This window comes from Neofelis nebulosa, chromosome 14 (genome assembly GCF_028018385.1).
Source record: "Neofelis nebulosa isolate mNeoNeb1 chromosome 14, mNeoNeb1.pri, whole genome shotgun sequence".
Lineage (NCBI taxonomy): Eukaryota > Metazoa > Chordata > Mammalia > Carnivora > Felidae > Neofelis > Neofelis nebulosa.
The window spans coordinates 46,063,481-46,088,571 of NC_080795.1; the positions used below are offsets into that span (position 1 = coordinate 46,063,481).

General features: G+C 35.7%; 2 protein-coding genes across 2 annotated transcripts in view; both read right to left on the minus strand.

Moving 5' to 3' along the window:
* Window positions 1-8,035, minus strand: part of LOC131494875 (cytochrome c oxidase subunit 6C) — a 63,629-nt gene extending 55,594 nt beyond the window's left edge. Inside the window, exon 1 of the mRNA XM_058699601.1 lies at window positions 8,014-8,035. Within this exon, the coding sequence (XP_058555584.1) occupies window positions 8,014-8,020 (7 nt within the window). The 5' untranslated portion in view covers window positions 8,021-8,035. The remainder of the gene's footprint in view (window positions 1-8,013) is intronic.
* RGS22 (regulator of G protein signaling 22) overlaps window positions 7,024-25,091 on the minus strand; it is a 148,431-nt gene continuing 130,363 nt past the window's right edge. The window contains exons 21-28 of the mRNA XM_058699603.1: window positions 23,143-23,304; window positions 16,750-16,929; window positions 13,347-13,502; window positions 10,107-10,205; window positions 8,503-8,596; window positions 8,303-8,383; window positions 8,014-8,061; window positions 7,024-7,135 (exon numbers count right to left, since the gene is read on the minus strand). Coding sequence (XP_058555586.1) covers window positions 8,057-8,061; window positions 8,303-8,383; window positions 8,503-8,596; window positions 10,107-10,205; window positions 13,347-13,502; window positions 16,750-16,929; window positions 23,143-23,304 — 777 coding nt within the window. The 3' untranslated portion in view covers window positions 7,024-7,135; window positions 8,014-8,056. The remainder of the gene's footprint in view (window positions 7,136-8,013; window positions 8,062-8,302; window positions 8,384-8,502; window positions 8,597-10,106; window positions 10,206-13,346; window positions 13,503-16,749; window positions 16,930-23,142; window positions 23,305-25,091) is intronic.

Consider the following 25,091-nt stretch of genomic DNA (forward strand, 5'->3'; position numbering starts at 1 on the left):
TCTGACCCAACTGGCCAAATTACTTTAGAATTCTTTCACTATTATTTTTATTTCAAAATATATTTATTCACCCAAAACAATAACATAAACAAAATATGAGGTCAATTTTCCCATGTTTTGAAGGGTATAAGTTGACAAAGTATACGTGGTAGTTTGTGGGTTTTAAAACTAGGTCTCCTATTTTCTGTTCCAGGGTTTTGATGGCTTCCTGTCTCACATTTAGGGTTTGAGTTTATTTTTGTATATAGTGTATACATTTGAGTTTATTTTTGTATATAGTGTAACTAAGTGGTCTAGTGTCATTCTTCTGTATGTTGCTGTCCAGTTCTCCCAGCACCATTTGCTAAAGAGACGGTCTTTTTTCCATTGGATACTCTTTCCTGCTTTGTCAAAGATTAGTTGGCCATACATTTGTGGGCCCAATTCTGGGTTCTCTATCCTATTCCATTGGTCTCTGTGTTTGTCTTTGTGCCAATACCATACTGTCTTGATGATTACAGCTTTGTAGTAGAGGCTAAAGTCTGAGATTGTGATTCCTCCTGCTTTGGTTTTCTTTTTCAACATTACTTTGGTTATTCAGGGTCTTTTGTGGTCCTATACAAACTTTAGGATTATTTGTTCTAGCTTTGAGAAGAATACTGGTGCAATTTTTACTGGGATTGCATTGAATTTAGATTGCTTTGGGTAACTGGTGTAGTCACTCTGAAAAACAGTGTGGAGGTTCCTCAAAAAATTAAAAATAGAACTATCCTACACCCAGCAATAGCACTACTAGGAATTTATCCAAAGGATACAGGAGTGCTGATTCATAGGGGCACATGTACCCCAATGTTTATAGCAGCACTTTCAACAATAGCTAAGTTATGGAGAGAGCCTAAATGTTCATCAACTGATGAATGGATAAAGAAGATGTGGTTTACATATACAATGGAATACTACTTGGGAATGAGAAAGAATGAAATCATGCCATTTGCAGCAACATGGATGGAACTGGAGGGTATTATGCTAAGTGAAATAAGTCAATCAGAGAAAGACAGATACTCATACGTGGAACTTGAGAAACTTAACAGTAGACCATGGGGGAAGGGAAGGGAAAAAAATAGTTACAAACAAGGAGGTAGAGAGGCAAACCATAAGAGACTCTTAAATACAGAGAACTGAGGGTTGATTGGGGTGGGGGAGAGGGGAAATGGGTGATGGGCATTGAGGAGGGCACTTGTTGGGATGAGCACTGGGGTTGTATGTAAGCGATGAATCATGGGAATCTATCCCCCAAACCAAGAGCACACTGTATACACTGTATGTTAGCTAACTTGGCAATAAATTATATTAATAAATAAATAATAAATAAATAATACGTAAATAAATAAATAAAACCTAGGTCTCTTCCAAAAGTAAGCTGTTTTTTTAATGAGAACTCAACTCATAAAATCAAGAAGCACATCAGATGTAAACAAATAGCACAATTAAAATTAATTTATTTATTCATACAAACCCAAGTCAGATTTAAAGTCACTTACAAGATTACCTAAAATATATGTTACATTAAATGTAAGTAAGGAATTTATTTTAAGTTTTATTAATTCAACAAATATTGGCTGAGCATTTCCTTTAGGGGTTACACTTCCAAATATAATGTAAAAGAAGAGAAATTATTCAAGTGGATGTAATATACTCACTAAAACAAATAAGTCATCAGTCAGAAGGTATTATTGGTAGTGTTATGGGTTAGGTCTATAATACTTATTTAAAAGAGGGTATGGTGGGAAACTAGAATTTAAAGGTTTCATTGTAAGTAGATATCTCAAAAAATTAAACATAAAAATGTTCCAAAGCCTAAAGCAGTGGTTCTCAACCAGGTATGACTTGGTAATATCTGGAAATATTTTGGGTTGTCACAACCGGGGAGGTGCTAGTGGTCTACAGTGGGTTATTGTGAAACATCTGACATTGCACAGAACAAACCTCCATAACAAAGAAATAGTTGACCAAAAATGTCAATAGTGCCAAGGCTGAGAAACCCAGGCCTGAAGTGATTTAAGTGATTTAATAAGTACTAATTTCTTCTCTGAAAGACATGATGACATACAGGTGTATTTTCATAAATATGAGAAATGATATAGATAGAACAAAGATTATACACTTTACATGAAACTGTGACATCACTACATGTTTATAATTATAAAAATATTTATGGCAGGATGCCCGGGTGGCTCAGTTGGTTGGGCATCTGACTCTTGATTTTAGCTCAGGTCATGATCTCATGGTTCATGAGATTGAGCCCTGCATCACTGGGGCTCTGCGCTGACGGTGTGGAGCCTGCTTGGGGTTCTCTCTCTCTCTCTCTCTCTCTCTCTCTCTCTGCCCTTGCCCCACTAGCACAGGTGCGCTCTCTCTCTCTCTCTCTCTCAAAAATAAATAAACATTAAAAACATATTAATGGCAAATTCTTGTGAATAGCATTATACTGACCTTTCTTACACAAGCAGTGATTTTTACCTTCTTGTGATTTTTACAGTGGAGATATTTCCTTCATTTTTTTCAACTAATATTTAGTGAACATCTATTTTCTAGATGTTCTATGTAAGATGCTATAATAAAAGTTCATATAACAGTTTTACTGGGGAAAGAGGCATGTAAACAAAAAATTATAATCCATATGACAAGGGTTATTATAGAGTAATAAATAAGCTACAGTGTGTTAAAACAGAAGAGTGAGAACTTATGTGATTGTGGGGGTGGGGGTTGGGCATCTTGGGTAAGAGAAGAATATCAAAGACAACTTCCCAGAGGAACAAATGCCTAATCTAAATATTTATATCAGAAGACAAGAGGGACTTCTATGAATGTCATGTTAAGTAAAGAACTTCTTGGGGCACCTGGGTAGCTCAGTCAGTTAAGCGTTAGACTCTCCATTTTGGTTCAGGTCATGATCTCACAGTTCGTGAGATTGAGCCCACAGTGTGGCTCTGTGCTGATGGCAAGGAGGCTGCCTGGGATTCTCTCTCTCTCCCTCTCTCTCTGCCCCTCCCCTGCTTGCAAGGGTTCTCTCTCTCTCTCTCTCTCTCTCAAAAATAAGTAAACTCAAAAAAAAAAAAAAAAAGAACTTCTATCAATTACAGGCTTACCAGTCATCTTAATGAAGGCTTTAGGCAAAGTAACATCATAAGAAGGTTATGATTTTATAAAAATCACTCTGAGCACAGTTGGAGGGTGCCCAGGAAGGAGAAAGAGATACTAATTAGGACTCAGATTCAAGGTGATAAGAATCTGGAACAAGGCAGTCATCCAACGGGGGCAAGGGAAGGAGGAGATGGATGAAGAGATGTTAAGAAGAATCAGTAGAACCAAAGTCAGGAGTGGTAGTCAAAAGTAGAACCACAGTCAGAGCATGATAATGTAAGAAAATTGCCTTTAGTGCTAAAAAATTGAGACTAGCCCCTGCTGGGGGATGCTTTGAGATTAGGCCAAATGAACATGTAAATATCTATTATATAAAAACTGTCATCATTTAGTATATACATAACAATAAAAATTTAAACTAATAATTTAACTTTTCTTAATTTTATCTTAATAAACTGATTACAGAATACTTTAAAATACTGGTGCCAAACTTCAGGGTCCCATCCGACATGTTATGGAGCTTAGAAGTCACCACTACCGTCCTCACAACTAACTAACCTGAAAATCCACAACTCTTCTTGGATCCTTCAAAGAACTGTGGTAACAGGGCAAGCTGCTGCCCCTAGAGCTGGAGAAACAGACAGATACAGAGAATCACAGCTCACCAGGAGCAGAAGCCAGCAGCTGGAGCTAACTTCAGTAGAAATACTTTAAGTTGTAGACCAGCTTGAGAGTTAAAAGCTACAAGGGGGTCCTGTCTTTGGAGGTTGGGGGTGCCCACATTCTTGGGTTTTACTTCCAGGATCTCTACCAGGTTCTAACTGCAAAGATCAGAGAAAAATCCCCTCCTGCTTCTGGTAGGGGAAATGGTAAAGTGACCATTTTGGAATATACCCAGAGTTCTTTTGCTTCTTCCTAACAAGGCCTGCCCTCTAGGGAAACTACTTCACTAATGGACTGGGGTTTTACGAAAGCCTAAACTACCTGGGAGAAGGGACATACTCAACTCAGTCTCACTAAAAGGCTGCCATCTAGCTATCAGAATGTAAAACACTTCCCCTCCTCCCGCACTTTACCACATCAATAGGGTTCTGGTGTAATAACTGTGATTGCAGCTAAAAGAACTGCAAGCTTCAGATCCTATTAAGGAGTCTCTAGGAAAACCTAAAGAACAATTAACAAGGACACACAGGAAATTTTAGCCTCTAACACCATAGCCACAGCAAACAGTAAATATAGCCTAATTCCTAGCCAGATAAACATAAAACCTCACACTAAACACCCATATAACCTCAGTTCCTTTTACCATATCTTGCTTTCAAAAAAATAATACAAAGCATGCTAAAAGGCAAGAAAAAAAAAAAACAATCTAAGATTAAAGCAAGCATGAGAACCAGACTCAGATATGGCAGAGATTTTGGAATGATCAGACCAGAAATTTAGAATGACCAATATGCTAAGAGATCAAATAAAAAAGTGGATAACACACAGACTAGATGGGTCACATAAGCAGAGAGATGGAAGTTCTAAGAAAAACTCATAAGGAAATGCTAGAAACTGAAAACATTGTAACAGAAATGAAGAATGCCTTTGATGGCTTTACCAACAGACTAAACACAGCTAAGGAAAGAATCAGTGAGCTTGAAGAAAGATCAATGGAAAATTCCAAAACTGAAAGGCAAAGAGAAAACAGCAACAACAATGTAAAAGAACAGAAGAACTGTGGGACAGTTATAAAAGATAGAACATGTGTGCAATGGAATTACCAGAAGGAGAACAAAGATGAAGGAATAGAAGGAATATTTAAAGGAATAATGCCAGATTTTCAAAATTAATGACAGACACCAAACCACTGATCTAGGAAGCTTAGAGAACACAAGCAGGGCACATACCATAAAATGTACACCTACACATACCATATATGAAATGCAGAAAATCACAGAGAGAGTCTTGAAACAAGCCAAGGGAACAAGATAGAATTCTATTTGACTTCTCTTCAGAAAACATGCAAGCAAAAAGAGGGTGGAGTGAAATATTTGAAGGGTTGAAAGAATAAAAACCACTAACCTAGAATTCTGCATACAGTGAAATTGCCCTTCAAAAATGAAGGAAAACTAGAGACTTTCTAAGGCACACGAATAATGAGAAAATTTGTCTCCAGTAGACCTACCTTGCAAGAAATGATAAAAGAAGTTCTTCTGAGAGAAGGAAAATGATAATAGGTCAAAAACTTGGATCTACATAAAGAAGGGAAAAGCATTAGAGAAGGAATAAGTGAAAACAAAATAATATTTTATTTTTCTTATTCTTAATTGACTTAACAGAAAACGGTTTAAAATAATAGCAAGAATGCATTCAGTTTTATAGCATATGGGTAAGTGAAATGAACTGGCAGCAAAGTGATAAAGGACAGGAGAGAGGAAGTAGGCATGCTTTGTTATAAGGCACCTGCACTACCCATGAAGTGGGACAGAGTTACTTGAAAGCAGACTTTTATTAGTTGTAAATGTGTATTGCAAACTCTACAGCAACCTATAATAAAATTTATAAAGAAAGTATAATTGACATGCTAAGAGAGGAGCGAAAATGGAATCATGTAAAATGCTCAATTAAAACCAAGAGAAGGAGCACCTAGGTGGCTCAGTTGGTTAAGCATCTGACTTCACCTCAGGCCATGATCTTGTGGTTCATAAGTTCCAGACCCGCATCAGGCTCTGTGCTGACAGCTCAGAGCCTGGAGCCTGCTTCAGATTTTGTGTCTCCCTCTCTCTCTGCCTCTCCCCTGCTTGTGTTCTGTCTTTCAAAAATAAATAAAATATTAAAAAAAAAAAAAAAACAAGAGAAGGCAGAAAAAAGAGAGAAACACTGAAAAGAGAAGAAAAGAAAAGAAGAGAAAAAAAAGAAAAGAAAACAAGTGCAATGCATAGAAAACAGTTAGTTACAAACTTCACAGCCACTATGGGGTGTGGAGCAGGGTGGAAATAGATAAAACCACAGGGTTCCAATGCTGTAACACGTACTCAAACCACTGCTTTAGAAGAATAGTTTTTCTGATGCCTCCTGATGCTTTCCTCCTTTACAATGTGTAACTCTTCAAGAATCAGAAATAGCAATTCCTACCTTTAAAATACTATCTGGGACTGTGTGAAAGTAGAAGTTCAATGCTTCTAATCCGGTAATCCAAGTCATAGTCTTTGGAGCTTCTGAGTCCTGAGGCCTACATCTGGTGAAGTTTCATTCTCCCTGGTCATTTCTGACACCTTCTCCTTTCTCTCTGGGGAAGAGGACAGGAGGGTGTATGTCGGGGCTCTCACTGATGTAAGTGTAACTTGAGTTAAGGGATTTTACCTTTTAAAGCTCTTCTCTTTTACCCTAACAGTTCATCTCAAAGAGTGACCTGTGGAACATCTATATCAGTATCACCGAGGATGTCTGTTAAAGAGGGAGATTCATGGGTTCTGCCCAAGAGCTACTGAATCAGACTCTCAGAGAGTGAGCCTAGGAATCTGCACTGCTGGAAAATGTCACAAGTGAGCCTTATGCACACTGAAGTCTACATCTGAGAACCACTGCTTTAATATATGGCTCCTTTAGAGAGTTGGGGATAGGAATAAGGTTTGGAAGTCACTCCACTTTATGTTTTGGGCCAATTTATTACTAGGAATATTTGCCCCTAACCACTTGCTGAACATGTCTGCTAACCAAATAGAGTAAATGCTCAAAGAATATTTATTGAAAGATTACTTGAGGAGCATAACATGATACTTTATTAAGTTCTGTGATGAGCAAAACATTTTGATTCTTCTAACCTAGATAGAAGTCATTTTATTCTAAATGAGTTTTTAAAAATGTTATGGTCTTTTTTGTAATGTGTACAGAATAGCTGTCACTTTAAAACTATAAGAGTACAACATGCCAAACTTTATTTAGATGGTAGGCTTGCTCTAATGCAGGCCATCAAAAAAATAATCACTTGAGCTTCCATATCAGTTAAATTTGGTCTAGAGAATTCCTGCAAAAGAAAAATAAATGGTTGAAAACATAAGTAGCTATGGAAAATGTAAATCTAAAATAAACAAAGAATTGTAATAAGGATTAAAAAAATGAGCAGATATGTCAACAAACCATACATGTTGAGGCACTTATAAGGATGGCCTAAGAGGTTGGGGAATTGGCAGAAGGGTACAGCAGCTAGGGTAAAACAAAAGAGAAAAAAGATAAGCAGGCGGAGAACATAAAGGCCTGCTCATCAAACCCTTCCAAGAACCAGAAAACCAAAATCCACAAAAAGGATTTTCGGAAACAAAAAATCAAGCAGTAAAACAGAAGATAAGAGAAACGGGACTTTTACTGGGTTCTTCAAGTACTGAGTCCATGGGGAACACATACACTACATTATACTTCTATACCATTTTGTAAAGGCATTGGTAACCTCTAACGTTAGTATCCAGTCAAAATTATATAATCCCATCAGCATCTGCAAGAAAGAAGGACCTGGCTTGATTTTCAGTTCTTTATTTTTAGTTCTTTCTTACATTCCCAACATGGGGAAATGGAGCTTGGAAAAACTCAGCTTGGGAAAACTTGGGAGACTGAGCTAGAGACTATTCTTCCATTGTTCTTTGTGCAAGAAGAGATAAGGAGTGAATAGAAGCAATAAGTGATCATTCCCCAGAAGCTTTCCTTTTCAGGAGATTGCCACTTAGAGAGCAGGCGAGGTGATCACTCCTACTGTCAATTTGTTAGCAGGGTGTGTGTGTGTGTGTGTGTGTGTGTGTGTGTGTGTGTGTGTGGCGTGTGCATGCTTTGCATGTGTGCAACTGCATATGTGCATGAGTGTGTATGTTACAGGGACATGAAAGGTACTGCACAACGTTCAGTCTGACTTACCTTGCATCTAGCAGCAGCAGATTATACACCCACATGAGTACTGTCACTCTGAAAATGGGATAGAGAGTTAGGTTCTCAGCAGAGGAGAAAAAAACACAGAAAGAGAGAGAACACAACTGCGTGCACACACATGCACACACATACACTGAAATTCTCCAAACTTGTGGGTCAGAGCAGCTGGGAGGGAGTCAGTCTTCCTCCCTTCCTGCTCTCTCTTTGCTGAACAGCCAAATGAGAGACTGAACTCTAACAAGGAAGAAAGAACTGCCAATAGTCACTGAAAACTCACTCTGGATGTTGTAGGAAGATACGGTCTTTTTCAAAGACACAGCTGAAGCAGCAGACTTAAAATTTGTAAAAGATGGTGTAGCTGCACAAAAATAAGAGAAATAAGGAAAGCTGTGAAGTGATCATCAGCAAAGTCCTCTTAGAGTTAATCTGTGATAGAAGGTTAACAAAGAAGTTCTGTAAGCAGAAAGGAAAAATTACCTGTAAATAACTTTTTTTCCAGTTCTTCTTGAATTTTAAGAAGAATCCTCTCCTGTTCTAAGGCTTCTATGTACTTGGAGTAGCACCAGGTTGGCTAGAAAGACAGCTTTCAAAGTTAATTTTGGGAATGTTTGTCCCAGGAAATAAACTGAAGGTAAGATGGCCTATATAAGCCTCTTCATTTAAACCTTTTATTGAAATATAACAAACTTCAATAACAGATCATTGAATAGGACAATTCAATGATGTGTCTAGAACTATATGAGTTATAACTATTTCTCAATGAATCAATGTTGCAAAGGCTTTATGGAGTTCTTGACAGCTATTCATGCATATATATATATATATATATATATATATATATATATATATTTAATTTGATTATGAATTTAGGTGCTCAAGAGAGATCCAAGTTTTTTTGAGGGGGGTAGTTTTGCATTTGTATTAATTACAATTCTTAAATGTGCAAAATCTATCAGAAACAAATGCACATACAGAGAATCCACACTTGCAAAATGGCACAGTATTATCACCGTACCAATTGCTAGAGTAATTCAACATGTATCTCTTCAATAGCAACAACAATAATAATTTACATTTAGGAAATGCCTTTGGTTTCCAAAAGCTTTTTAGTTTCTTACGAAACTCTTGAGATATATGACAGGAGATGGTCATCATAACCATTCCTTTTTCTCACACTTTCTCCTTTTAACAGACAAGGAAACAGGCTCAAAGCAAATTCAGGGATTTTTTTTCAGGCTCCCAGGTAATACTGACTTGTAAATGACATTGAAAATTAGAAGCTTGTTATCTCTAGTTCCACATTTCACCCTTTTTTACACCACGTTTCTGAAATTTAATGCTAGTCATTTGCTAATAAATGTTCTTCCCAATGGCATTATTACATATCATACACTTTAGAGGTTACCTTTTTCTATATACGGTGTCACAAAATTGACATTCCCCTTGTCTCAATAATAGCTTTATAGTCTATCAGTTATCTTTATTGAGCGGCTGAATTTATTTGACATTCTTAAATGTCAAAAAGATTGTTTCTTGAGCTAGAATCCTCTTAAGATGCAAACACAAGTCATGAAAAATGGACATGACTTATGAAATTTCAGGGACGTGATATTAATGTACAAGTTAAATGTAAATATAAACATAAAAATTGTAAATGTATTCATTGATGGTCATGTACCGGCCAATTTTATGAGCACTTCAAAGAATTAAGAAATTTGAGATTAAGGCTTTGACATTTTTCTTTCTTTTTTTTAAACCCAAGAATATGTCAACCAAGTGTATTCTGTCTTGTTCCCTATCTGCCTTATTCTCTTTTTCAATAAGCTAGTCATTTCAACTGCTGCCACTTAAATCTTCTTCATGTGTATAAAAAAGTATTTTCTTTTATTATATTGTCCAGGATCAGCTGAAATGTTAATAGTCTCTGAAGGCTCAAGGGAATTCCCTTCCAATCTCTCCTAGAATAATTTTACCCTCATTTTCAAACAAGCACAACTCTACTACTGGACAATAACTGAGTTACTGCATTCTACTATCCAATGTTTTAAAGAAGTGGTATCTGTGACACCCGTACAGCTTACCTGTCGACCATACGCTTGCAGGCTGAAAACTGGGTCACTGGGTAAAGCAGCTGTTTTGATAGCAGATCCTGAAGAACTTGCATATTGTTTGCTTCCATCCTGTAATTATATTAAGTTATTAAAAAGGGGGGGGGGTAAAACTCTACTAGTATAAACTTACAGCTAAGGAGTCATAACATTAGATGAAAAAATATCTTGTAATGAGTACCACACTTGAGGTCTCATCAAGTCAGTGTTACTAATTTGACATCATTTATGAACTCTTTACATTTATTTCCTACTAATATAAAAATATTTAAAAATGAGTGATAAATTATGAAGTGGAATGTAAAAATTGCCACCCAATTCTAGCATCTAGGAAAAACCATTGTAAACCTTTTCATAAACATCCATCCAAGCTTCTCACTAGGGAAAGACACAGATATAACCTGTAATTTTAGTATTTATATTTTATTACATAAATTTCATACAAATGGAATCACACTATATGTGCTTTTTTGAAATCTGCTTTTTCATGCAAATTGTTGTGAAAACATTTCTAGTGGAAATGTAAAGGGGAGGGTCTTAGTGTCATTCACCAGTATGCCTACAATTCAATATATGGTATACACCTGAATATGTGGATAATGAAATGTATAAAATGCATCATCAATGAATTAACTGTTCTAAGCACTCAAATCTTGAGTGATAAAAAAATCAACTATATCATCACTTCAACAGGTAAATAATAGTCTAGTAAAGGTATGTATCACAGATAATTTAATCAATGCCTGCTACTGGAAACTTAAGCTATTCGATTTTTTTTTATGATTATAAATGATGCTAGTTGATGACAGAACTCTCCAAGAAATCCAATCATGAGTCAGAGGAAAACTATAACATAGGCACCCAAAATTAATTAAATATTCCTATATAAACATTTGTATACATAAAATAATACTCCAAATCATAAATGCAGAAACTTGGGCCAAAAATAGACCAAAAATATAAAAATTAAAATGAGTTTACTGAACTTAAAAGAAGACTGAAGAAAAAAAGACAAAAATCTCTGAAAAATGAAGCTATAAGGTACCCAAGGGAGAAAAAATTTGATTGAATAGAGAGATAGGTAGGGGATTTATACACATATTATTTATATACACTTTCTGACCCATATACATGCATACACATGGTATATAATATGTATATGTATCATATATATGTATCAAAAAGTTTAAATATACACATATATACACACATATGATATGCATATAAATCTGCCCGCCCCCCCCAAAAAAAAAAACCACTTAGCAAAGACACAAGCCTACAGACTCAGGAATCTGAGCAATCCTCAAACAGAATAAATACAAAGAAATCCACACGAGACATATCATAATCAAATTCTGAAAGCCAAAGACAAAGAAAAAATCTTAAAAGCAGTAAGTAAGAAACAATACCTTACCTATAGGGAAAGGACAGAAGAAAATAATAAATCTTGGACTATCAGGAAGGAAGAAAAATGGGAACAGCAAAAGTATGGGTTAATATAATAGCCTTTTCCTCCCTCCTTGAGTTTCCTAATTTATGTTTGATGGTTGAAGCAAAAATTATAAAATGTCAGAGTTTTCATTTTCTGTTTTATTCTTATGATGGCTTTATATGGATATCATCTGCCATTTTCTGCTCACTTTGAAATGTCTAATATTTTCCTCAACCATCAATAATACCGATGTGGTTCTCAGTATGTGCTGAGGAAATATTTAAAATAACTATAAACAAGAGAGGGAAAAAGACTTAAAGTGGGGGGGTGGTTAGTTTCTAGACTCTAGTCAAACTGGGAAAACGTTAACACCGATAGACTGGGAGAAGTTATGTATCTATAATGTAGTATCTAAAGCAACCACTAAAATACCTAAACAAAGATACACCAAAATAAAATTCTAAGAAATATACAAGTAATCCACAAGAATGCAAGACAAAGGAAACAGAAAAAAATGAAAAATAGAGGGAACAATCAAAACAAGAAATAAAATGGCAGGCATATTAAAAACCATAATAAAGACAAAGAGACTAAACACACCAAATAAAAGACAGAAATTGGCAGAATAGATTTAAAAAACACCACCGTGACCCAACTAGATGCTGTTTATAGGAAACTTAATTGAAATATAATGATATAGAAAGTAAAGGAATGAAAAAAGATACACCATACAAACATCAGAACAGAGCAAGTTGGTTTTGCAGCTTTGGAGAAGTTTGGCAGTTTTTTGAGAACCTCCACAGTCCTCTACATTGTTTATGACACCATATATATGTATAAAACACTATCTTTAAAAAGAGCTGGGAGAATATATCCCAAGTTTAATGGTTGCTCTTCGGGATGGGGAGGGTAATGGAACTCAGAGCTGGGGTTAAGAGAGTTTGCTCTTTCTGCAGTATTTACTCTTTCTACAATATTTTAACGAGGGGAAAAAAATGAGGCAAAATGTTAGCAGTGTTTGTCATCATATTACTTTTGTATTTTTTGATACCTTCTAAATTTCTTTTAAAAAAATAGAATAGGTATAAGCTTGCAAGTAAATAAAATACATTAGTCATGAGCAGTTAGCCTTTTTCAATTCAAAGAAAGTAGATAAATATAAAGAGACAGACAGATGAATGGGTGAATAAATGGACAGACTGACAGACAAATAGGCAGGCTGGGCAATTTATGATTCATATTTATAAATTTTGCAGTCAATGTATCAGTCTGTTATTGTAATATTGAAAATGCTTTCCCATGAGTACATAACATTTTTTTCATTCATTCATTTTTGTTTTCGTTCCTGATTTACTCAGTAAACACTGCTTAATAATTGAGCCTGTGCTGGACACTGGTCTAAGCGCTATGATACACAGATGCACAAGACAAATACTATCCTTGGGAATCTCAGTCCAGTGAGAATGACAGATGCAAAAACTTATTCATGAGACAATATAAAGCATTCTCCAAGAGAGGTAGGAATGTTACTACAGTGGATGTGAACTGCTTGTGCGACCTAGGAGGGTCAAGAAAGCTTTCACATGGAAGAGGTGACATTTGAGATGTATTTTGAGAAATTCAAAACAAAGTCTGAAACCTCTGGCTAAAGGCTTAAAAGCCACTAAAATCTGTATTCTATAATGTCTCTGTATTTTCCCCAGCCTGAATTCTTCTGCAAATTCATACACACCACATACCTTTTAAAAGTCTGACTCAACTCAAAATGAGTCTCGTCTTACCTTTGCAAATTTCTCGTCTTCTGTGACTGCCAATTTTTTTTTCTTATTATATTCTTGTCTTCTCTCTAAAACACTCATAATTTTTTCATCAGTTAAGTTCTTCCTAAACTCGCAAAACTGAGGCCAAAATTTAAATAGAACCCCAAAAATTGTCATCTGTATAAAAAACAAAGTATGTCTCAGATTACAATTTTACACAAATGTACCAATTTAAACTCTAATTCACCATAATAATGGATTAACTATTCTATCTTTAATATACAGCGTGTTTCCTCCAACTTACTGTCTCCAGACATCTTGGCATAGTTTAGCTCAGCACATGCTTATCATCAATGTTTTTTACTACCAATGAGAAGTCTTTCTTTAAAAATAAAACCATATACTTAAAAGTTACTTTATTCTTTATGTTTCCCTAACCAATTGATTGTATTAATAAAGAATCCATTAGGTCTTTTTAAATAAGAAATTTATGTTTTCTTTTAAAACATACACTAGTTGATCTGCCACACACTCTGCTGTTTTATGCAAGTATTCCAAATATTCAGTCCATCAAGAGGAACGCCTCTGTGCCCCCTTTTTCTTTCTTTTAGAGAAAGGAAATACCTCTGGAAAAGCTCTTAAACAAAGCTGCAGATCTAAAAATAAATCTTGAGTAACTTTTAAATGATATAATCTCTTTTATGTGAGAGCAAGAAAAGTAACATTTAAAAAGCAGGGTGGTATCCCGGACAAAGGCTTTCTATGAGGACACTCCACATTAAGTGATTAATTGTGATATTTATAGAGATAAGAATTGTTGCTCAAAGTCCCATGCCAAGTATTTCCATTAGTTCCAGAGGCATATATTACTTCCAAGAAGGTAGGACCTGCCACATCAGATCAAGTCCAACATCTTGTTACTAGGAATGGCCTTTACCTAATGCCCTAGAGAAAACTGAACCATCCCATTAGGCTCCAAGCCAACTCTTCAGAGGAAAAGAGGAATTTATAAAAAGTAAGTGCTGCAGTGATCAATAGAGTCCTCAACTGGCTGGTATATTTCATTACTCCTCTTTTCTGTACATGAATATTATTAGCAATTCTAAAATTTTTTATTCCTTTTAAAATACAGTTTTATCATTTAATTCTGTAGCCTCTTGGCATTGTGATCACAAAAGCTAGAGATACTTTCTTTGATGAAATGTAGGCTTTAAACCAAATTTCATTTACATTTACCTGCTATATCTTTATTTAAGTAATCCCCTGATCTAATGTCAAGGGATCGTGGTAGTTTCTATATGAACTTCTTAAACAAATACTCCTCTTCCTTCTCTATTTACCAACTATTGACCCTACTTCTCAGTTATCTATCCAAAACCTGAGTCATTCCCTGCTCTCAAATACATTTATTTCCATCTAGAAAGTCTTCCAGCAAACGTCATTCAATTAGAACACAATTTTTCAATGGCAGACATAAAACGACTCTACTCCTAAAAGCTGCAATTAAGATTTTAAGTTAATAACATATGTGTTAGTCACAAAAATTGCTCTGTACCACGAGAACCTTAAAAGATAATCAAACTGTAGGTAGGAAAATGTTGTAATAAATATAGAGCTACTTTGCTCACTGGCAGTAGATGGGCAATGACTTTAGTATGAGTTAAAAGGGCCAGTGAAAATTTGGTTGAGTGAAGAAAACTTCAAAGTTATTAGGGGTGCCGGTGGGGGATAGGAAAAGGTCACACTGCTAACAATATTAGAACAGGCAATAGGCTTTTTTATCTACTATGCAGCCCTTTCGCTTAACTTTGCTCTCATTTCCAATTTGATTTTACTCCTTTCTGTCACAATAGATCACTTCTCATGTCAATCATCCATGAGTTCAAGTATGTTATCGAGTGCCTATTCCGTGCTAGGCATTTGGGCCACAAGGATAAATAAGAAACATGCCTTGCCCTCAAACACCTTACAATCAGGTGGGAAAGTCAGCATAAAAATAGTCCTTTTCAGTTTTGTGCGATAAACAGAAACATATACAGGATGTTACAGAAGCACAAGGGAGAGAAGATGATAACACAAAAAACTCAGGAGGGAAGAGAATAAGGCTCCTTTGTAGAACCAGAGATATTTCAGCAAGACTGGTGGGTGAGGGCAGGGAGTGGTAAGAGATGTGCAACCAGACCTCTGGTTTGCACACCTGGGTAGAAGGTGATGCTATTCCCTGAGCTTCCTTAGGAAATGCAGGAGGAATAATCAGTTTGGTGGGGTGAGGACTCTATAGAAAGATTCTCTTATTTTCTGATGCTCTAAAGTCCACATTTAAATTATGTCTAGGACTCTATTTTAGGAAATCAAGTAGAATGCATAAACTAGAGGACTCCAGTACAGTACGTTTGCTGGCTTCAATCCCTAGACAGTATGGCAAAACCAACCAATATAAGCAGTTCCAGACATGCACTTGCAAACTCAAGGTCTTTGATGTAGATGGGCAAGCCCTGGCCTGGTTATCCAGAGACCTAGGCTAGGCTAAGTGATCTCTAAGATCTTTTCACAAACATACTACGATTCTGGCACCATGTTTTCTCTATTTCTCTTTAGCACTTCCTCAATCATTCATCTGTATTTTCACCTATTTTAATGCATAATTTGGATTATGAGTCCATTTCAGTTCCTCAGAGGCCTTAGAACACAGCTGGCTCACAAATGAATGTTAAGGAATAATGGCCTTTTTTCCATGCTCAAGGGCAATCGTATCCTAAATCTCTGGTTCATATCACTTAAATCATGACATGGCCTTCCCTATTACCCCTATTATAATTTATTTTTCTTAATCATTTTTCAAGAACAACATCACTAAAAGGCTTTTAAAAATGCAAATAAATTATGTCCACCAAATCACTGTTTTCTATTATTTATCTTAAAAAGAAGTAACTTGAGCAGGTTAACAGGCATGATTTTCTTTTCATGAGCTTGTGTACTTTATGTTGGTTAGGTACTTAAATCTCCTCTCACTTATTTTATGAGCTATGTGAATATTCCAATCTTTAAAAATACACAAATCTTGGGACACACATATTTTACACATATTTGTGGTAGCAGATTTTCTAAAGGAAACATGGATGGTGGGAAAGGAAGGAGGAATTGGCTGGAGTTTTATAAGCTAAAAACAAAAATGATAATCATAGAAAGTCAAGGATAGTATTTAAATAATTATATTTGCTGTGTATTATCAACAAAATAGTAAGTTATTAGTTTCTTATGTTCTGTGGAATATACAAATATTTTTTCATTAAATAGAAGTAATCTCAGTTAAGGAAGGAAGGTCGTAACCCTGTCAAATATGAACAATGCAAAATCTTTAAAAGAATATCTAGATTGTTAATGTATTTTAAAATACGCTTAACTGCATGCCCTGATCTCTTACCTGTGCCTCTCTAAATACATAGGGTCCTAACTCTTTCCTGTGTTCAATAATCTTCTGGGCTTGCTCTATTGGAATGTCAATTTGTAAAGCTGGTGGAATACTAGAATTAATAAAGCAGTTGATAATAGTCATGATCTTCTTGTGAATGATGGACTCATCACAATGAGAATGGCACAAGTCCTGAACAAGGAGGAAAGAGAGAACAATATGATTAACGCATTCCTAGAACACTTTGTAGAATTGTGGCAATACATCTTCCAGTAATACATAGATTTTAACTTCAGATCAAGAGGACATGAGGACATGTGAAAGCTATCTTTCTATAAAATGGTATCTTCTATTTCTCTTGGGTTTGAGGAACCTAAGACGTTGATGCATACATCGTACATAAATACAGGTTTCATTTACCCTTGAGTGCTTCTACTCCTAGGTAAAGGAACAGCTTCAAAGTCTACTTTGACTCATTTAGCAAATTTATATTGGGTGCCTACTATATACCAGCTGAGCCCCAAGATAGTATCTGCCTTTAAAGGCTCAATCTAACTGGAGGAGAAGCAAGAGAACACATTACTTCAATATGAGTTAGCTAATAAGTACTACAGTAGAGGTGTACACAGGATCCTAGGAGAACACTGAAAACGGGTACCTAACTCAATCTGCAGGTGGATGTAAATGCTTTCCCAACCAAAACTGCTTCAACACCAAGGTGACTTAGGCTCGAAAGGGCAATATAATTGCAAATGGCATACTGGATTAAGGGTTAGTATCCAAAATCTATAAAAAACTTATCAAACTCAACACCCAAGAAAACAAATAATCCAGTGAAGAAATGAAAAACATGAACAGACACTTTTCCAAAAAAGACCTCCAGATGGCTAATAGACACATGAAAAGATGCTCAACATCACTCATCATCAGGGAACTACAAATCAAAACCACAATGAGATAACACCTCATGCCTGTCAGGATGGCTAAAGTTAACAACCTAGGAAATAACAGAAGTTGGCAAGGATGTGGAGAAAGGGGAACCCTTTTGCACTGCTGGTGGGAATGCAAAGTGGTGCAGCCACTCTGGAAAACAGTATGGAGGTTCCTCAAAAAATTAAAAATAGAAACTACCCTATGATCCAGCAATGGCACTACTAGGTACTTATCCAAAGGATACAAAAATGCTGATTCAAAGGGGCACATGTGCCCCGATGCTTACAGCAGTGCTATCATCAGTAGCCAAACTGTCTGTCAACTAATGAATGGATAAAGAAGATATTACACATTACACACACACACACACACACACACACACACACACACACACACACTGGAATACTACTTGGCAATCAAAAGAATGAAATCTTGCCATTTGCCACAACGTGGATAGAACTAGAGTGTATTATGCTAAGCTAAATAAGTCAGAAAAAGACAAATACCATATGATTTCACTCATATGTGGAATGTAAGAAACACAACAGATGAACATTGGGGAAGGGAAGGAAAAATAAGATAAAAACAGAGAGGGAGGCAAACCATTAAGAGACTCTTAAATACAGAGAACAAATTGAGGGTTGCTGGAGGGGTGTGGGGTAGGGGGATGGGCTAAATGGGTGATGGGTATTAAGGAGGGCGTTTGCTGGGATGAGCACTGGGTGTTACATGTAAGTAATGAATCACTAAATTCTATTCCCGAAATCGTTATTATACTATATGTTAACTAACTTGAATTTAAATAAAAATAAATATAATTAATTAATTAAAATAAATTAAAAAAAATTTTAAAGCAAAAAGGGCAATATAAGCAGGATGTTGGCAGTGACAGGTGCGCCATTATGTATCTTTTAGTATTTATACTTTTATAGTTAACCTATTAAATTATCTTCTTTATACCCAAAGAACTCAAAAATAGGGACCATACATTTAAAAGGCCCAGTTTTATGTGACAAATGCAGGGCTATCATTTTTTAAAATAAAGAGGTAGCTTAGCTTGAGTTTATGGCATTTCTCTGTCAAAGACATTGTTCTCCAAATCACAAGAAAGCAAACAAATTTGGAAACTTGTAATTCTAGGCCAGAAATGAGCTAACACTTATTAAGTACTCACTGTATGATGGGCATTGTAATCACTATCTTATGGGCACTATTAAAGAAAGAAGAATTTAAGTGCCAGCCATATAAAATCCTACATAAGTTATATGTGGAAAAAGCTTGATATAAATGTTACATTAAGACAACAGTTAGCATTTTTAACTCAATTTAGAACCCCCCCTCAGAAAATGCCTATTTATACAACATATGTTAGATGTGTTACCAAATGTGTATTTTTTCCCATTACTAGTGAGATTATCATATATAATTATTTGGTAAGCCTCATTTATAATTATGGAATATAAGGCTTGTGAAATAACAAGTTTTTGGAGTTTTCATTTTTAGGGTGAAGGGACAAAAATCAGAATTGATTTTTTTTTAATTTTTTTTTTCAACGTTTTTTATTTATTTTTGGGACAGAGAGAGACAGAGCATGAACGGGGGAGGGGCAGAGAGAGAGGGAGACACAGAATCGGAAACAGGCTCCAGGCTCCGAGCCATCAGCCCAGAGCCTGACGCGGGGCTCGAACTCACGGACCGCAAGATAGTGACCTGGCTGAAGTCGGACACTTAACCGACTGCGCCACCCAGGCGCCCCTGATTTTTTTTTTTCTAATTGTTCTGCCCTACTATGCCATCAGCTCAGTTAACGTTACCTATCATTAAGGTCCCAGTTTATTTTTATTTTTTTAAATGTTTATTTATTTTTGAGAGAGAGAAAGCAGGGGAGGGGCAGAGAGAAAGGGGGAGAGAGGATCCAAAGCAGGCTGTGCACGAACAGCAGCATAAGGGCTCAGTTTAAACAGAGTTTCCTCTAGAAGGCTTTTGGTGACTCCCTCGGTTCAGGAGAGATGTCCACCTTAGGTACTCCCATTACCCCCTGAGCTTCCATCACCACTGCCCTAGTCACAGTCTTACAACTGCCTTGTCTATCGCTCATCTGTCCCTCCCATGACAGGGTAAGCTCTAAGAGGGAAGACTATTTTGATGATGGTTGCATCCTCAGGATTTTTCATGGCCCTTGGTAGATGTTCAAAAAGTATTTGCTGGATGAATATACTCTTCCAGTTTTTTTCTATGGACACACACACACACACACACACACATACATGTACACACAGACTTTAGATTAAAGTATGGTGTTTTATAGTAACTAGGTTTTTTTAAAAAAATATCCTTTCCCATCATTGATTATTCTCCTACAGCATGATTTTTAATGGCTGCAGAGTATCTAGGTTCTTCCCAAATATTCACAATTCAGAACAGTGCTTAAGAACACTGATTAATCATTGTTCTGAATTGCGAAAATATGGAAAGAACCCAGATCTTTATCTCTTAGCATATTACCACAATCTTTGCTGGGGGCAGGGAACATAACTTAGTGGTTAAGGGCATAAACTTTAGCAATAGAATGCCTTCGTTCAAACTCAAGCTCTACCACTTAATTAGCTGCATGATGTCAGAAGTTTCTTAACCCTTCTGTGCCTCAGCTTCTTCATCTATTAAATGGCAAGAATAACAGCTTTGACCTACTAGGATTCTTATAAAGAATAAATTAGTTGTTACATGAAAAGAATTAAGATAACATGTGCCAGATAGCAAGCACTTAATAAGAGTAAGCTATATAAAAGTGAGTTCAGTAAGATTTTGCCAGGTGTAAAGCTTTCCACCTAGCAAATTCTCTCAAGACCCAGTTCAAATATTATCGCTTCTGCTAAGATTTGCTTGACCTACTACCCTCCCTGCATCATTCCCTCTCAGCGCCAAAACTATACCTAGTTAGAACATGGATCATAATCAATACTCTTTCATGTTATTTGTTTTCATGGATGTCCCCCTCCTTGAGGGAAAGCAATGTATTGTATTTACTTTTTATTCCTACTATTTAGCTTAATGGCTGGCATACTAGGTACTTAAATGCTTACTGAATGAACAAATTCCCTCCTATAGCATGATTTTTAATAGCTACCTAGAACTGTATGTCCTCCATTCTATACCACAAAAAAAGATATTTAAATGAAGACCAAGGACAGCTTTGAAGAAGAAGCGGTCACACAACTAAGGGTTGACTTTCTATGAGTGTGGTTTCTTAAAATGCCTTTCTTGCAAAGTTTATTGTATTACCTCTGTCCTAGCAGGGTTGGGCTTATTCATATTCTTATTAGCTTAAAAATAATTCTGCCCACTCACAATAGCTGCCTTTTCTGGAAAACAGGCTCTACCTCCTAATTAAAAAAAATTATTTTAATATTGCTTATCTTGTGACAGACTTTGAAAAAACTTATCTCAAAATATTTTTTCTGAGAAAATTTCTAACGTGAGAAGAGTACAAAAACTGTTCATAACAGAAAAGGGTAGAAAAGAGTTTCACGGTATGTTGGAGAAAGTTTGGAGATAGACTTTATTGAGAAATTGCTAACTATATAGAACATAAATGCTGCAGAATATTTGTATTACATAATTCATACTTAGATTATAAGACCAATTGAAAGTATTATCCTCTTGAATTCCAGTTTTATTTTTATTCTCTACTTTTATAATGGGATAAAATAGGCTACTTGCCCAGAAATGAATCTGTTACCCAGGGGAGCATTTAGGCAGAGTCTGGATGCCTCTTCTTAAGTATTTCTAAACAACATTCCTATATTCAAGTGTAGATTAAATACCTAGAAAGTCCTTTCCTTTCTTTAATGCAAAGATTCAATATGATTTCAATGAACACTTAAACCTAAAAAACAAGTGCCTAACCACTTGTTCTTTGACTTATTTGTTATTGTTTTGTTTAGAATGTGGCCATTCTTTCTTATTTATTTTTATTTTTTATTCTTTGAGAGAGAGAGAGAGAGAGAGAGAGAGAGAGAGAGCACACACATAAGCAGGGAAGAGGTAGAAGAAGAGGAAGGGAGAGAACACTAAGTAGGCTCCAAGTCCAGCGTGGAGCCTGACGTAGGGCTCAATTCCATGACCATGAGATCATGACCTGAGCCAAAATCAAGATTCTGACACTCAACCAACTGAGCCGTCCAAGCGCTCTGTGGCCATTCTTGCTAATAGAAAAGCTCCTCTCATCTCTGTTGGTTTATTTATCAATAATCCGCTATCTTTGATTACCATTGCTGGAAATACGGTTGGGAGAAATTCTGGCAAAGAGGTCTTGGTTCAAGTACTGAATATGGATATCTTCAGGAAAAAATGTCTATAGTACATTTATAGAGAAATGCTATGCAAAAATGTAATTAAAACTCTTTTGAGAAAGGTTCTCATTAAGTCATAATATCTGTGAATACCTTGAAAAATCTAATTCTATCATTTCAGGGCTCATGCTTACTCTTCACCGTGTAATAATAAATGTATCTAACATAGAACAATAAATACCTCAACATTTACATATTGGTATGAAGATGACAAAATTGGAATATCTTAATACAACTCTTGTCCATATAGTTACAATTAAGAATCTGGTGTGTTCCAGTCAGAGTGGCCAAAATGAAGAAATCAGGAGAATATAGATGCTGGAGAGGATGTGGAGAGACGGGAACCCTCTTGCACTGTTGGTGGGAATGCAAATTGGTGCAGCCGCTCTGGAAAGCAGTGTGGAGGTTCCTCAGAAAATTAAAAATAGACCTACCCTATGACCCAGCAATAGCACTGCTAGGAATTTATCCAAGGGATACAGGAGTACTGATGCATAGGGGCACTTGTACCCCAATGTTTATAGCAGCACTCTCAACAATCGCCAAATTATGGAAAGAGCCTAAATGTCCATCAACTGATGAATGGATAAAGAAATTGTGGTTTATATACACAATGGAATACTACGTGGCAATGAGAAAGAATGAAATATGGCCTTTTGTAGCAACGTGGATGGAACTGGAGAGTGTGATGCTAAGTGAAATAAGCCATACAGAGAAAGACAGATACCATATGGTTTCACTCTTATGTGGATCCTGAGAAACGTAACAGAAACCCATGGGGGAGGGGAAGGGAAAAAAAAAAAAAAAAAAAAGAGGTTAGAGTGGGAGAGAGCCAAAGCATAAGAGACTGTTAAAAACTGAGAACAAACTGAGGGTTGATGGGGGGTGGGAGGGAGGGCAGGGTGGGTGATGGGTATTGAGGAGGGCACCTTTTGGGATGAGCACTGGGTGTTGTATGGAAACCAATTTGACAGTAAATTTCATATATTAAAAAATAAAAAAAAATAAAAAAAAAATAAAAAAAAAAATAAAAAAAAAAAAATAAAAAAAAAAGAATCTGGTGTGTTAATGCATTTCCTCCACAAAAAGAGGTGGTTTTCTCCAGCTTCCAATATAATACCTTATATTTTTGTACTTCTTGCCAAAAGAGTACCCCGTTTTCCAATAAATCTCCTTTTAGAGCCACAAACCGTTGAAACTGTCTTGCAGTAACTGGATTCAATAACGCTTTACGAAAAGCCAGGATTTCACAAGATGAAGATATCCATTTACTTTCCACAGGCTGTCCATAACAGAAAATACAGAAAATTAGCTGTGTTCTAAAAAAGCAATAATAAAGTCATTTATTAGGCTAAACATTACCAAATTCAACCTCCTTTACTTTGGGTTGTTGAAATTTATGGCAAGGATACAATAGAATTTGGCAACCTTAACCCCTCTGTTCTCCCTTTTCTCTCCTTTATATTCTTATGGCATCAGGTTTTTAGAGGTGGAGAGAAAAATAAATGATTGGATGATTCAGAACATATAACTACATTGATTAAGGATGTCATTACATTTTGGGACTAAGGTGAAGAACTACACTTTAGTGCACTGTGTGAGTTCTGCGCTTAAACAGAAAAATATAATCATAATGTTATGATATATATTGTTACATTATTATGTATTTTGTAATTACATATATATATATCAGATATAGTACATAATGTACCATATATGTAATATATATGTTATGTATTAATATATAACTCTCCTGCCTTTTAAGGAGTAAGAGCACTTGAACATTTAAGATATTTTTTCACATCTTTAAAAAAAATTACCAAATCCTGTTAATTTAAGCAGGAAATTAGTTGTGGAGCTCCTATTTAGAAAAAAAATAATGTTTTCAGGTGACACATCTTTGTATTATTTTAATAAAATTGTTATTAATACTTCATAATAGAAGAAATCATCATTAATACATTATTTTTAATAATAAACTTCCTCTGAGGATTTACTTTACATAACAAAAAAGCCAGAAGGACCCATAGTGTTTTAGTAATGCTTAAAGGTAATACTTAGTTTATATCTTCACAATTTTGAAATACAAGATGTCTACTTTTAAAATTTTGGCCATTTTAGATCACATATCCATTCCTCTTTAGCCTCTCAGATTAAAAAACATAAGACATAGATTTTACTGAATTTACTGAATAGTAATTATTTTACTGGATAAGTTTTATTAACATTCCCTAAATCTGAGTTTAGCCTACAACCGTCCAAAGAAGCATCATCCCAACAATGTTTTAAATGAATTTAGGAATTATAGTAACAATCAGTCAAAGCACCATGATAAATATCCATTATTGGCTAGGCATAAAATACGTTTCTTGAAACAAATCATATGTGACCATCAATGTGTTTAAGAGAGTTATGTAAAAGGCACTATGGGAACACAAAAGGAGTAACTAATTCTGCCTGGAGTAGCAAAAGCTTTGCAGAAGGGTCTTGAGGATGACATCTGAATTGGAAACTGAAAAGTAAAGACAACACCAGGCAGTCTAGAATGGCAGTGCCTTAACCCAGATAGAGCGATTAGATGTCTAACACTGTTTTAGTGAGGCACATGTCATGTTCTCTGGTCAAAAAGTTAAGACCCTCAGCATATGTTCCGTATTAAAATTACAGCCCTATAAATAGGAACAATTATGTATTAGACTGGGATGTTTATTTAAAACCCACTCAGCAAATAATGTTTTAAGACCTGCTTCTTAAGATACTAAAACTTAAGTAATTTAACTAAAACCTGTAATTTAACTAAGCAGAAAATAACAAAATATATAATGCACAATATGAAATATAAGCCCATTCTACTCAGTATTTCAATTAAAAAAATATAGCAAAAGACAAACATAAGAATGGTTTATTTCCTTTTAAGAGGAAAATACAGAAAAAGAGCATCCTAACAGATACATATAATCCTCTAATAGTCAAATAAAATTTTATGTTAGTTAGTTTGTAGGGGGTCACCTGGGTCTAGTCCCACATTCCAGCAAGATCTGAGGAAGAATGAGTACACATAAATTCGTA